Genomic DNA, 15,620 nt, shown 5'->3' with positions numbered 1-15,620 from the left:
GTGTGTGCCTGTGTGTGTGTGTGTGTGTGTGTGTGTGTGTGCGCGCGCGTGCACATGCATGCGTGTATAGTGAGGCAATGGATAATGTTGGTGTAATAACAAAATCTTCAAAATGTTCCTGTGGTAATTGAGATAATGCCTCACACAGTGAGGTCTAGATCCCGGGTCTAGATCCGGGCGGGTCTAGATCCCGCCCTCCATTCTAAATATTGGCCTTCTTGCCTGTAATCCTTAACAGTTTCATGTTTGCATCTCAAGAAGGCACTGTCAAAGTACACTTAGACCAGCCTTTTCTGGCTCATTTATAATTTACAAACTCTATCTATACCGTTAGCCTTTGGCTTCTATGCAAAAGATACATAATTTGTACATCAGATGAAGGGCGAAGCAATGTACCTTGGAGCAGTCAAGTTCTATGTCATGTTCTGTAAGAGAAACGGATGTTTCTAGCAAGGTAACCAGTCAGCCGTTTTCGGTAGGCTCAGGAAAGGAAGCTAGTAAACTGCACAGTGAGTCGTGATTACAAGTTAATCTGTTTAGCATATTTACTCCTTAATTTAATTGAAGTCAAGGGGTAGCCTCATCCTCAAGTAAGAGCCTATCTCAGTACTTTTAAGCCTTTCTGGCGCTCCAAAGGCCAGGATTCCTAAATTCATCTTATCAGTTTCAAGTTTCTCACTCTTTGAATTTCATTAAATGTCCTAAAAGCTTTCATATAGCAACTGTTGCATTTGAGTATTATATTTCCAGTGTATGACACACGAGTTGATAATTTTACCTGTGGGGAAGTAAATACTCTGTTTGTAAGACACCAAGAATCAGTACATTTGACCGTATGAAAAAATAAAACTAAGTTTTGGGAAAGTATGGCTGGCACCAGGCTCCCTGTGGATACTTCTGGGCGACGGACTGCAGGATCTGCCCCGGGGCCCATGTGGCAGGGTTTCCCTCCGGATGGATGGTTGGGCCTGAAAGCTCACTCTGGTAGCCATTCCCAGAACTAATGATTTGCACCCCATTTCCACTTGCCCTTCATGCTCCCTTGTGCTCAGCTAAGTCCTATTTCTCCTTCAAAGCTCTCCTCAACGGGGCACCTGGGTGGCTCAGTGGGTTAAGCCTCTGACATCGGGCTCTGTGCTGAGAGCTCAGAGCCTGGAGCCTGCTTCTGATTCTGTGTCTCCCTCTCTCTCTGCCCCTCCCCGGCTTCCACTCTATCTCTCTCTCTCAAAAATAAATAAACATTAAAAAAAATTTTTTTTAAAAAGCTCTTCTTAGCTGCGATTAGTGAGGGGGGAGTTTTTTTCCTTTCGTACTTTTAATTTTTGAATTAGTTTTCCAGTGAGCATGAATTATTTTTTGTAGTTTAAATAACAAGAAAAAGAAAATGGGAAAAGTAAAACAAACAAAAACTCCCCAGAATCTTCTGCTTGGTTGTCTCCTTGCCGGGTAAAAGTTTCTCTGGCCAGTTTTCCCAATCCTCTTGCCCCAATCCATATTTACTCATGCCCAGCTCTTTCTTTCTGAGAACTCATAAGGGCTCCCTGGGCCTTATTTTATACTCTGCAGTAACTGTATGTTCCCTTATGCGTTGTTCTCACTAGATTATAAACTCTGCAAGGGGCAGATGCATAGAAATTATCTAGATCCCCAACATCTATCAGAGTACCTGCCACATCGTAGGTCTCTTTTTTTCCCTTAAGTTTTTTAATGTTTATTTTTGAGAGAGAGAGAGAGAGAGACAGAGAGACAGAGTGTGACCAGGGGAGGGGCAGAGAGAGAGGGAGACACAGAATCCGAAGCAGGCTCCAGGCTCTGAACTGTCAGCACAGAGCCCGACGCGGGGCTCGAACTCACGGACCGTGAGATCATGACCTGAGCCGAAGTCGGACGCTTAACCGACTGAGCCCCCAGGTGCCCCCCACATCGTAGGTCTCCTGAATGAGGCATGGAAATAAACGGGGGATGGTAGTCCTGAGAGGGACAGGGAGGAAGACTGTCACTGAAAAGCCATGCACACTCATCCCCCGTGCACAACACACCCGGGGGAGACCTCAGCACAGCCTCTTGCACCGGCCTCCTGGCTCTGCCTGTCTGGCTGTGCCACAGCAGGCGAATGAACCCGTCAGCATTGTTTTCTGTTCCTTTACCTGAGTGCAGTACTGCTTTTCTAGCCTCTGGCTCTCCTTTTGTTTCTGGCAGGTGAGTGACACCACAGACACGATGGTGCCATTGTAGTTCTCTTGGGAAGACGTCCAGGACATCAAAGCGGTGGTTGAGCTTAAAACGTGGACACTCACATGCTGGGGCTTCTCAGTCAGTTCTTCGATCCACTCTCCTGATGGGCCTGAACATTTCACATAAGAGCACAAGGGAGGTGTCATACCGAGCTGGCTGAGATAAAAGAGTCTCATTTTAAAAATCATGTTGTTCTCCTTTGGCCCTTACAAAGATACTCAAAGTAAGACTGGCAGCTGGACCGGCATGTCTGTATGTTCTCTGCCCAGCTGGTCTCACCACTGCCCGAACAGCAGTGGCAGCAGCAACAAAATCAGTTCTAGGGACAGAGAGAAGCTCTACATCAGCTGTTATGTGCATCTGAGGTGACGCTGGTCAATTCTTCACCCAAGAGAATCTACTTCTCTTCTAACAAACAGTGGGTGGGGCATTTCATCAGTGTTTATGGTTCCTTTGCTGTTAGGACCTTCGGTCTCTAGAAATAATTACTTTGAGATTCAAATTAGCCTCGACTGCCATCGTGTGAAAAGATTTTAAATTTGGTAACAGCAGGATCAAAGAGGCGGGGTGTGACTGTATGAAAGAAGAAACAGGCAAACTCAATTATAGAAGCTGCCTGCAATCCCGGTGATCATTTGAGGGTCGCGGTGGGTTCCTCATTATAAAGTATCAGAATAGAAATGCCCACCATTAGCTTTGTTCTCTTAAGTTTTTAAAGTGGTTATTAGCACAGTGCCTGACACATAGTAAGGACTCAAGAAGTGTTAACATGGTTATTATCTACAGAAAGTCCTTGTTGAAATGCAAATGCACAACTTTTCTTTATTTGCTTAGGATACACTTCTGAGTGTCTTCCTGGGCTCGAACCCATGAAGAGAAAAGAAGGAAGTGGCTCTGCAGGGGAGAGCAGTCTCCAGCTCACAGCAAAGGGGGCAAGGGAGATAAAGACAATAAAAAATGACCATAATAGTGGTGGCAAAGAGACCTGGCATTCACCATGTATCAGGCTCTGTTTGAAGCTTTTATATGTTTACATAGTTTAATCCTTTAATTTTCATGACAGACCTATGAGATAAGTACTAGTACTCCTTCCACTGTCAGATGAAGAAACTGAGGCAGAGAAAGGGAAAGTAGAGCTGGGATTCATGCACAGGAAGGCTGGTTCCAGAATCCATGCTCTTAACACCTCCATGAAACTTCTGGAGGCACTATGAAAACATTGGTTTGGAGACAGGTACGTTGACCCAGACTCAGTTTTGCTCATTAGTGAGCAAATGACTGGGCAAATGATTTAACATCTCTGAATCTCAGATGGATAAATGGCCAAATGGCCAAATGGATAAATCATAGAATGTTAGGATTGACAACTTTAGAGATCCGATACCTCATTTAACTGATGAGGAAACTGAGGCCCAGAGATGCGAATGGCATGTCCAGTGTCACAGAGCTAATAAGTGCTTGGGGCCCAACCCAGACCCCCTGTCTCCTGGGTCATTGCTTTGTAACAATTTATCATGATGCCATCTGTCGCTGGGATCAAATGAGATTATACGTGTTAGAGAACTATGTAAATGTGAAGTGTTAACACTGTTATGAAGATTACTGGGGTAGCAGGTGCACAGAGAGCCAAAGTGGGAATAAGGAAAATAAGTTCACTTATTTGATAATCGAGCCAAGGTAACAGGTCATTGCAGGCTACATGGAAATGGACTTTGCTAGCAAATATTCCTAGGTCTAGTCCTCACTTGGACACTTGGGAAAGTCATTAAACTTTCCGTGAATTAGTTTTTTCCACCTGAAAAATGGGGGTAGTTGAAATGTAAGGCTATTGGGGGACTCATATAAATTTCTACCTTACTTCTCATCTCTGAAGGAAAACCTTCAGAGCTACATACCTAGAAATCATAATGCAACAAAAAAAAACCATAAATCTGAATGAAACGTAATAAATATTAATGTCATAGCTTAACTCCCACCCGGTTTGGATCAGGAAAATGGTCTGTGAATAGAATTTAGCTGGTGTGAGACTACACTGTGTGTAGGGGCTTACTCAGGTAAGTATAGTATTTATATCTATAGTGTCCTGTTTTAAACTAAAGATATATATACAGTACACCTGAATGACCCACTATTGCAGAATAGAATATCCTAATGCTACAAATATTATTCTTTTATTGGCAGAGAAAAAACAAAAATTTTAGTGCCTTATATTTTTCTAGATGAGTATTAATAGGTACCTCTTTGAAATAATTATATTTTGGAGCAATTCTGACACATTCTCAATAGCACTAGTCAATTTGGATACTCTAGGGCAGAGTGCCTGACGCGTGAAAGTAGTTCAGTGAATTACTTGTTGGTTGAAGGTACAGCAGAATTAATAAATCAATAGTATAACCCCAGGCTAGGATTTTGTAATTTGGTATGAGAAGCGAGATGTACGCATATAAAAGAAATGGAGAGAAATATTCATACACAAATAAATTCTGTATTTTGTGCTGAGCACTATGAAACACAGGAGCAATTCAGAGAAGGGAAAGCCAAGCGAGGTTAGAATAGCTGAGGGAGTGTTCCTGGATGCTCTTCACACTTGCGGTGGACCTCTACTGACAGGCTAGGAAACCTTTTGGTTAATGAGACATTGTCAGGTTCAGAAAAAATGGAATACTAAACTTTGTCCTCATTCTCAAGTGACTTCAGGTCAAAGATCGATGTGCAAACAATTAGGACTAATCTTTCTGTATATCTAACGGATCTTTAGGCCTCTTATCAGCGACGGCATTTTTGGTTTCTTAAACAGCAATGCTACATGGGTCATTTGCAACATTTTTCAGCTGTGAAATAAGCTGATCTCTTCCCTCTGCCTCCCTTCTCATTCTCCCACCCACCTTTCTGAGGATTGACGAAAGGTGGTATTTTGCCTTTGGAGAGGGTGATAAAGTATAGGGTGGTCATCCTTTTTGATGAGCGGTTTTTATCCACTGCCTCCTGGTTTTTCCTTTCTTCTGATCGGAGACACATCTAACTGCTTTGAACTGATTTTTGACCTCTAAACCTCTAGTGAACATTCAGATTAGCTAAAAGCATTACAGACACGCACGATTTGTGCAGCTTTTAGAGGTAGTAATTACTTTACTCTTGCCCCTCATGGAATCAGTAGAAGTCACCCTAAGACTTGACACCGGGGCTTCTAGGATGCTCTAGCTTTGCCCTCTTGTGCCAAATTTATGGCAACCACCTAGGTCCCACTACCCATGAATCTTTGTTTGTCCTTTGAATTATATAAGCTCAACATTCTAGTGAGACCTTTCACATAGTCCAAAAATATCAATTTTCTATACGGCCTTAAACAAAAGTCATATTTCCTAAACAGTGCGTCCATGTCCTTGGAGAGTTTGCGATGGCTAGTGTGGAAAGTCAGCTTAATAAATGTTCAATTATCACCATAATAAAAAAAAATCTGTAAGCTAAACCTCTGAGTAGGTCTGCTACTATTAAACATACATATATTTCCTCTGCTGTCAAAATCTCATGGATCTGGGCCTCCCCTGACCTTGAAGATTTCTCAGGGTCTCTGAGGTTTGATGAATCATTGATGCTGGAGCATCATTAATCTCCCCGGTTCCATTGTCCTAGTCCCCCTGTAAGTACAACATAATCCCTTTGGTACTTACTGATATAAAAACTGAGTGATTTTGCGGACTGACTTTTTCGAGTTTCACAAGATCCTGAGGAGCTAAAAGTTGTTACAGATAACTTATATTTCCCAGGCTCCTTCAGCTCTGCGACAAATTCATGCGCTTCTTCATCCACTGTCAAATATTCAGTAAAGTTTTCTGAATCATATGTAAAAAAGAGAATATATATGAATTGGAATCTGAAAGGGCCTTGAATGTAAACAAGTCAATTAATAAAAAAAGTAGTTTTTAAAATATTGTTTCTTTCCTTTTGTCACATTATATTACACATCTTAATCAAAGGTGCTATAAAAAAAAGATGACTAAGTATTCAAACTGGTTTTCATAATACTTTTAAATAACCAAACTAAAATATGGCATCGAAATCAAGAAAACTTAGGGATTCTCCTGTACGGTTTCCCAACAACATTATATGTACACAATAATAGGAGAATGTGAGGAAAAGATCAAAATAGTTGACTTTTTCATCTAGATATAAGGAGTAAAAAAATAACAGACAACAAAGTATCTTATAAATTCTTGGTGGTAGTATTAAATATCCAGAAACGCCTTAAAATAAGCTGAACTCTTTCTAGTTAGAAATAATTCTTCTGGGCAGATTTTCTGACACTTGCAATATGCTTCCTTCATCTGTTTTCTTCCAGAACTTCTAAAAGTAAAAATGATTTTTACATTGCTTCAAAGTTCATCTCCTGCTGCTTATTACTGCATTTGAAGTTGTTCTCACCCGTTGGTGACTACAATAGCCTTCAACAGAACACATTGAAGTCACATAAAAGCATGACTGAACCTGCACAGAAATACTCGTTTAAAAAAAATTCTGAGTTAAGGGATCCTATTTTCCATAGAATATACTAAGGAACAGAAAAATAAGAGACAAACTAAGGGCAGATTAAGACAGATTACTTTATACAAGTAATTCCAGGCAAATGTGAAGATTTTTCTCGAATAATTGGAAATGACAAAGGATTTCAACTTTATACAATATATGGGTATGGTTGACTGCACTATAATCCAGCATAGAGGAATCCACAGCTTTTGATATCTTCCTCTATTAAATAAAATAAGAGCAAACAATATATAATACATCAGAGTCCATGATACTAATGCCCTACTCTGAAATAAGGCTATTATTTGGAACTTCAAATTTTGCCAACTTGACAACTTTTATCACCCAAACTACTGGACTGGAAAGTATAAAACAAAGTATGTTATTTTAGAAACAAAACAAACAGCAAATGACTATAAAAATCTACCAAACAATTTGGATGTGATTCATGACCCAAGTTTACTGAAGGCCATGGCCGTTTTTCTTATGGTAAGGGCTAAAATACAAAGAATGGGGGCTCAGTCGGTTAAGCGGCCGACTTCAGCTCAGGTCACGATCTCGCAATCCGTGAGTTCGAGCCCCGCGTCGGGCTCTGGGCTGATGGCTCGGAGCCTGGAGCCTGCTTCCGATTCTGTGTCTCCCTCTCTCTCTGCCCCTCCCCCGTTCATGCTCTGTCTCTCTCTGTCTCAAAAATAAATAAAACGTTAAAACAAATTAAAAAAAAATAAAAAATAAAATACAAAGAATGGCTCTGAGATGCTGGATACATGAACATGAGACACAATACAGCAGCTGTAGTGAGACTATCCGTTGCTGTGCGTTTTCTATTTTATTACCAGCTCCTCTTCAGGAAAACGTGAGTGGTACAGGTTCCAGAGGGGCGCACACCCTAAGGATAGTAAGAGTCCCTAGATAAGCAGTACACAGGTCTGACCCCTTTGGGAAAGCAGCCATCTTGTCAGAAAGACTGTTTTGCTGCATGCTTCCACAAATTGTGTCCTGGAAAGCAGAACATCTCTCCAGGATATTTTGTAATTGTGATGGTTACAACTTTAATCAAAATCTTTCCAAACGTAAGGTTTCCCTCAGCGGCCGGGGGTACGTGACATGTTGGGCAGTGAAACGTGTCCTGTTGTCAAAACTTGCAATTTATACGCTTCCCGAACCTTGGATGCTGATCCTACCTGTTCAGTTTTGTTTTCTAATCTCAGTCCACGTTGCTACTCAATTAGACTCTTCCCTTCCTTTACCATTTATCTTGAAATCTTAACTGTCTACCAGCAGTCTTTTTTTCTAAATTTAGTTTGAAAATATTTCAATTTCCTTTCCTTTGCACACCGTTTGCTATTTTCACTGATTTCCTATTACGTTACCTTCTCTTTCTATGTGGATATGGAACCCATCAAAGGCAGTGGGTGGTTTGGGTGGTAACCAATTCAAAATCATTTGTACAGGAAAAAATGAGAAGGAGCCTGACGTTGACTTCTCAGTGTCACCGAGTGTACTGTTATGTTCATACTCCACGGGAAGTACGCTGACAAAGTCATCTTCGCTTTCAGGAGCTGTCGATGCGCTGCCCCACCAGTACGGCTGGGATATAGCTTCGTAGTCACTGCTGTTAAAATCAGGCCAACCAGAAGAAATGTTGCCAGAGGGCATTTCTGGGGTTTCGTCTGTAAAACGGAAGAGTTTGTCTTTTCCCATTGCATCCTGTGATCTCATGAAGGATTCCTCTGGGAAACTGCCACTCTGCTCTTCCCAATTGTTCTTGTTCAAGTTTACAATGCGAACTGAGATATTTCGGGGTGGATACGGGGCTGTAAGGGAGACAATGTTTATTCTTGAGTGATTTTTAATTCTATGACAGCAAATAGTTATTCGTGAGTCAAATATGCAAGCGGATTTACAAAACAGAGGTTCGTTTTACTACTACTATATAAAGATAATCTACATCGAGAACTACTGTGGTGGCAAGTACACATTTATCTAAGATTTTGTGCACGATGTATTCACATTAGTATATCACCACTCATACTTCAAATACAGTAACGAGTGATAGTATGCTTGTCCAACAGGTAATTTCACCATGCCCAAAGCAGAGCTTTGTAAATATTCTTCGGCTTATCAAAATCTCCTTTTAAAGCAATTGAGTCTCACCACTGGATCTTTCTTACCAACAAGCAGCTACAGTGTACTTTAGCTATCAAGATAAAAATGCTCCCTGTGACACAGCTGTGCTTAGAAAAGGTAAATACATGTCTCTAGAAACAATAACACACATGTTAGAAATATGGCTTCACACCTTACCTCTCTAGAATGAAACATATGAGCCCAAAATCAATTTGTGAATTATGGAAGTATACCTTTCTAGAGGGAGAAAATTGGGAAGGCACACCATATGGTCTCTACCTGCAACAGTTTCTACCTATCCTTCAAAGAGCAGTTTAAATATCACTTTGTCCATGAATTTCTAATAAAAATTAATCTTTCCCTCCTCTGTGCAGTTATATAACTTTGCACCTCTTATGACATTTATCACCTTCTGCCATGTATGATTGCCATTTGTATTGTACCTCTACCATTTTTTGAGGACAGGGAACCTATCTCACCAGATTTTGTCTTCATCTCTCATACTTAGAACAACTTCCAGGTAGAAGTCACTCAATTGGTGATGTTTCCTTAGTTGAACTGAATAATTAAAAATACAAATAGACTCTTATTTGTAAGTGTTTTATTTGTAAGTGTATTGTAACTGAATAATTAAAAATACAAATAGACTCTTATTTGTAAGTGTATTGAGGTGAATAACTTATTTAGCTGAAATAGTTTCTTTGTCTTGGTCTAATTAATGAAAATCATAGCATCTTAGAATTCAGATTGGCAGGACCTCAGGGGTGATCTATTACAATCCATTCCCAACGTTCATATGAAAGGCATCTCCAACATTCGTAATGAGTAATTTAGGCAAAGGTAATGTCATTAGGCACAGGTAATGTCAACTATATTAGAATTGGTGACAGGCATTGAGTATGTGCGTATTTATGTCCATCCATCCATCCATCCCATAACTGTGCTTCGTATTAGTGATGCTACTAAAATTAAACACTCCAAGTTTTAGATACATATGAATCCCAATATTTTCCTTGAATAATCTGATATTCTGTACTAGAACATCTCTTATCTGTTTATCTGCCATATGAGCATTTTACCAGGTTATAGAATAATGGATGTCTACTTGGTCATGTTAAGTCACTTAATTGTAACTTTTAGTCGTATCATGTACTATTTTCCAAACCAAGATTGTAAGTCTATGATTACATTGATATATTTTAGATTTTTTTTTTTTGGATATTTTACTCAGCACCTCTTACACTGATAGAGAATTTGTTTAATACTATTACAAATATATATGTATCTCATTTCTTAGCTCTGGAACAGAATTTTTCTTAGAATGATAGAATATTTATATGCAACAAACATATAACTTAATTGTTTTTTCACTAAATTTGATTCTTCAGAAGACTTACCAGTTCTATGTTGTTTGGGTTCATGACTGACTCCACTGTACTCCACAAGAGTACTTTTATTAAAAGTTGCCTCAGATACCAGCTGAAAAGTGATATTACTATAACATATTCCTGGCAGCCAGTGATTAAATACTGTTTTTCCCTTAAAGAAATCTGAGAAGAAAAAAAAATCAATTATATTACAATTCTGGTCTCCTAAATGCCACGTCTGTTTAGGAAGTTCTAAACAATCATAATTAAATTGCCATAAAATAATATCCCCTTCAACTTCTGGCATGGTCAGTAATACAAACTTGGCATAAGGTTAGAGGTGAAAATTTGGATCTTTCGGTCCCAAATCCTGAAAAGCTTTTTCCACAAGAATTGGATACAATTGGAATTAAATTTTTATTGCAGGGACATTTGGTGCATTAAATGGAGAAAATAGTATATAGAAATTATCGAGATTAGGTTTATGCTAGCCATTTACTTTATGATAAAAATCAAAGATAGTTTGCCACTTTATGACTTAGGAAAAAATAATTTTATAAGACATGTTTTCACTAGGCTCACTTGTAAAAACTGGCCCATTCTTAAAGTAGAATGGTTTATCTGCGAGTTGGCAGACAGCACTTGATCAAAAACAGAAGAAAATACAAATCTGGATTTCATTTGGAAAACATTAGGAAAATAATAAATTTAAGATTCCAATCCAAATCAGAAAGAAACATGGGAAAGAAACTAAAAATATCACTTATTGAACTAAAAGCCAAAAATAGTTTAAACAATTAATTAACTTAAAAAGGACAGCATATTAATTAACTTATTTTAAAACTGCTGGCTTTAAACTCAACAAAAATTCCACAGACTGCATCTCAGTCATTCATGAACTTGGATTTGCAAGCAATCACTAAGCAAATAAGGTCCCGTTTATTATTTTGCAGATACTCTGTTCTCATGGAAAATAAAAAATGTGATTAATTTGTGGAGTTCATGATTATATTTATTTCATTTTTTAAAGTTTCAAAAACTATAAAATCGATGCATGTGTTTTAAACAATGTCTCATAAAAATATCCATGGAAGAAACGAGTTTGTAAAAGCAACAAGTCAAAAGGACGCTTTTCTGGATATCATGCCCTGTGTAGTTTGGGACCCATTTTCCACCTCCCTAATACATGTTTCCATTTACAACCAGCCAACAGAGAAAGTTACATGTCGTATCCTGAGAGTTCTAGGTTCCTTTCCTTCCCAATTCACTCCCAATGGAGCTGAATGCTCCCCTTCCACCCTTCCTTCTCTATCCTCCTCTAAGAGTCTACTCAGAGAAGTTGAGCAGTTTTTTTTGAGATTGATTCCCATAGGATTGTCTTTCTCTTTTCCCATCAAGACAGTACAAACAATGAAACCAATTTTTGTATTTTAATGCATGAAATCATTTAGCTGGTCATACAGATAAAAAATACATCCAAGGGTACAAAAAAGCATTATCATTTGCCTTTGAGAATAGTCTTGGACCACCTCCAAGTGAAACTTGGTGGAAGGTGACTTTCTAGCTTCTTAGTTCTAGAAATGCCCTTCTAACACACCTGGAAGGAAGTGGTAGGGTGACGTGTTTCGAAGCTTAAGTTTTAATTTATTTCTTGTACCAGACATGCTGCACATATAAAGTGGTACTAATTTGAGTATTTCTTATGCTTATGCATTGCACGTGACTCTAGCAAACCAGATGTTCTAAGATTCATGACGACAAGATTTTCATTAATTAATACTTCTTTGTAATGGTTCTTTCATGGTCACATAGTGAATCCTGAGACCTCTTTAGAGCAAGAGAGAAGACCTTTTGGCAAACATCATGTAAAAAGGAATCGTTATCATTCAACACTCTTCCTTTTGCCTCTTACCTTTATATAGCATTGTTCGGAAGTCTTTACCTTCCCAGTAGCTTATGTTTACTCTTGTGAAAACATTATATTTTTCTGGATAATGAATTTCAAACAGGACTCCTGTTTCAGGAGAAGGTTTATAGTCATATATTGAAACACTGGTTACAGGTAGGGGTTCTGCAGAAGGGAAGTACATGGAGAAAGGGGAAGTGGAGGAAAAGGGACAAAAATCATTATCAGTACTTGAAAGTACCAAAAATTATGCCTATCAAAACCTTATATACTTTTATTATCCATGAGCATTAAACTGCTGCATACTTATGAGCTGACTGGTCTACTTAGCAGTAACTAACAGAATACATTTAGAAGGTGTTTTGTGCCTTTCAAAGAACTTTCATATTCATTTTTCCACTTGCCTTTGCAACAACCCTGAGATCTAAGATGAGCAAATGTAAATACTGCCATTCAACCGATAAAAACAATGATGATGATTCAGAGACTTTAAATTATTTGTTAAAAGCAACTTAAGTATGTGGCAGAGCCAATGTCTTCAAATTCCTAGTTCATTTTTCTTTTTTCCAAGCCAAGAAAACTTGATATTAAAAACAGACCTGCAGCAGAAAATACATTTGGCCCTGACCAAGGATAAATGTTTATGTCATCTTTTATTTTTGTGTGTGAAGTTACTACTTATTTTTCTATATTAAGTATAAGAATGTAAACCATCCTAGGTTGTGAGAATCATAATTTATGGTGTTTATCAAACCCCTCTTCCTGCAGAAGTTTGAAAAAATGTTCATTTATATTTCGCTTGACTTATTAATTCATTACAAACTTTTTAAATACTCATTTTTTAAAACTGCAATTTAATGTATGTGTGCATCTCCTCCATAACCCATTCTTCAGCAAAAATCTTGTAAAATAATTGAACTCCTGCGCCCCTCTTATGGTGTTATTGGATAAGTTTTACTTGAATTCATTTTATTTGAGAAAATCTTTTAAATAACTTAGTTTGGAGTCAACTATTGTATTACAGAAAAAAATAAATTTGATTCAAAGTGTTATCATTAGCAATTCTTGGAAATCATCTATAGTCCAAAGGGAAGCAATATCCTTACTTTAAATTTTACACTTTGAAATTTTCAATTTTGATACCATAGGACAGCAAAACTTAATTTAACTTATTCCACAATTATCAAGTACCTACCTTGTTTCAATCTACTTTGTCTCAACCAATGAAAAAAAATATTTTTCATTTTGCCCTCCAGGATCATAATCTATTTTAGCTTTTTCTTCTGATTAAAGAGATCCAGGAAGGATTGAAGCAACATGTTAAAGCTTTGATTTTTCCTGGAGTTTTCTTAAAAAACCAAGCCAAACTATCAAAAAGTCAGGAAGGGCCTTCATATTAGGGTATATATTGTGATCATGTCCCTGTAGACTAAATGCTTTATTTTCTGGTTAAAATGTTTCTATTTTATCTTTGATGTGTCCTGAGTCTTCCTGCTTAAAGGTAACAATTACAGAGTGAATTCACTTTGTCATGTTAGCAAACCCACCAACCAACCCCTGAAGACTCTTGAGTATTGCTCTTTGATTAATCCCAAAGAAGTTTTGAACTATTTGAAGGTCTTTCTTTCAACCCAGTCCCTTTACTAACCCAGGGAGTCTACCAAATCCACCTACTGCCTCTGGATCTAAGAGAACCAAAATGAAAGCTAACAACAAAAAGCAGCCACTGAGCACGGACTCTTCCAGGCCTGGAGTCCTGTTTCCCACCCTCACCAGGGTTCTGTCTATGGAAAAGTGAGAGGCCCACCCAATCTTTCATTCCCTGTGGCATGGAGTATGCACATCAAAGCCACAGCCCAACTTTGAAATTCAAGAGATAGATGAGGATTACAGCATGGGTATTTTATTTTGTGATATTTTTTTTTCTGCTGCAAGTTACTTAAATTTAAACTAAACGAATTTTTAAAAATGCCTATTTGCATGTTCTCTTCTTATAGGTCTCTGAGCTTCAACCTAAGTGACCCAGGTCAGCTATAAATTCTAAACTGCAAGCCCAGGCATTACAGAGGCAAATTCAATCCAAGAATTACTATTTTCAATAGCACTCAAGTGCATTCTCTAAAAATGTTTTACTGTCTCTCCAGTTTCTTCCCTCATTCTTTTTCTTTTTTGCGATTAGGGGTGTGCTATAAACCAGAGCTGTTATTATGTGTTTTTCAGTGATGGCAAGGTTAAATTCTGATCTAATTCAATATTCCTTCCTCTTTACACTTCCATTTCTTGCCTTGGGGACCAGGCTGGACTAGATAAAGAAATAGAATTGTTAGAATATGTGTATCATTTATTACTTTTGCTTGTTTATAACTTTTTTGTCCTCAATCTTTTTATTGTTCCAGAAGTTTAGCATTACAAAATATATTTGCAACTCCCTCATATAACTTACTCAGATCCTATTTGCCTTCCTACAATGGCCAGAAGTCAATTATTACTCTGAATCTGGTGGTTATCTTCTGATGTGTTTTTATTTTTATATTTATATGTGTACGACATCCATGTGAAATGTTATTTTACGTGTTTTAAAGTATGTTAACGGTCTCATATTATATGAATCATTCTGAAGCTTACTTCTATTACCTATCACTGCTTTTGAGCTGTCCATCTTGATTCGAGTATTTCTAGGAAGTTTATTTTAGTGTTCACTTTAGAATTATACACACTATACTGTTTATCTGTTATTTTGTTAGATCGCTTTCAGTCATTCACTTTTGCAAATAATGCTGCAATAATCTTGGGACATGTTTCTGGAAGCTGGAAATCCTGGATAGTATGGTATGCACATCTTCAATTGTATGAGCTATTGTAAAAATAGTGTTCTAACTTTCTGTCAATTTACATTTCAATGAGCAGTGTATGATAGTCCCTCTTTTTCCATATTCTTATCCAGCACTTGCTCATATCAGCCTTTTTAATTTTTGCCACATGAAATTTGCCATGTGAAAGTTTGTTTCTTTTAATTCATGAAAGAGGTTAATTATCTTTTCTAATGTTAGTCATTCAGCTTTTCTTTTCGTAAAATTGGTTCTTTTGCCTGTTTCATGGATTCTTTTTCCATATTCTTCTGCTAATTTGTAATACAACTTTTGTTGTATTCCACATTCCCACAGGTTTTTTTTTGTTTTGTTTTGTTTTTTTGTGTGTGTCCTGTGCCTTCCTTCTAGATTTATCTTCCTTGTTAAAACACATTTAATAGTTATTTAAGTTAGAGTCTAAGTGTTAAATTCTCCTAGACTTTGTATTCTGGACAGGTTCCTTATCTTCATTCTTGATGTAGTTTAGCTGGGCATAAAATTACAAGATTTCCTCTCACTACTTTTAAGCTATTGCTCCATTGTTTCTTTAATCAATTACTGTGCAAGAGAAAACTTCTGTCAGTTTTCCTTTGTAGCTACGATACTGGT

At 37.8% G+C, this 15,620-nt stretch overlaps 1 protein-coding gene across 2 annotated transcripts in view; it reads right to left on the bottom strand.

Annotated features, from left to right (window-relative positions):
* PTPRO (protein tyrosine phosphatase receptor type O) overlaps positions 1 to 15,620 on the bottom strand; it is a 239,019-nt gene that overhangs the window by 79,900 nt on the left and 143,499 nt on the right. For both annotated transcript variants that reach the window (XM_078450066.2, XM_078450067.2), the window contains exons 3-7: positions 12,169 to 12,327; positions 10,287 to 10,439; positions 8,133 to 8,576; positions 5,907 to 6,068; positions 2,148 to 2,344 (exon numbers count right to left, since the gene is read on the bottom strand). In XM_078450066.2, the coding sequence (XP_078306192.2) occupies positions 2,148 to 2,344; positions 5,907 to 6,068; positions 8,133 to 8,576; positions 10,287 to 10,439; positions 12,169 to 12,327 (1,115 nt within the window). The remainder of the gene's footprint in view (positions 1 to 2,147; positions 2,345 to 5,906; positions 6,069 to 8,132; positions 8,577 to 10,286; positions 10,440 to 12,168; positions 12,328 to 15,620) is intronic.

The sequence above is a fragment of the Panthera onca genome, chromosome B4 (genome assembly GCF_046562875.1).
Source record: "Panthera onca isolate mPanOnc1 chromosome B4, mPanOnc1 haplotype 2, whole genome shotgun sequence".
In the NCBI taxonomy this organism is placed as follows: Eukaryota; Metazoa; Chordata; class Mammalia; order Carnivora; family Felidae; genus Panthera; species Panthera onca.
Note: the sequence above shows the minus strand (reverse complement) of the source record. Positions and strands in the feature narration are given on the sequence as shown.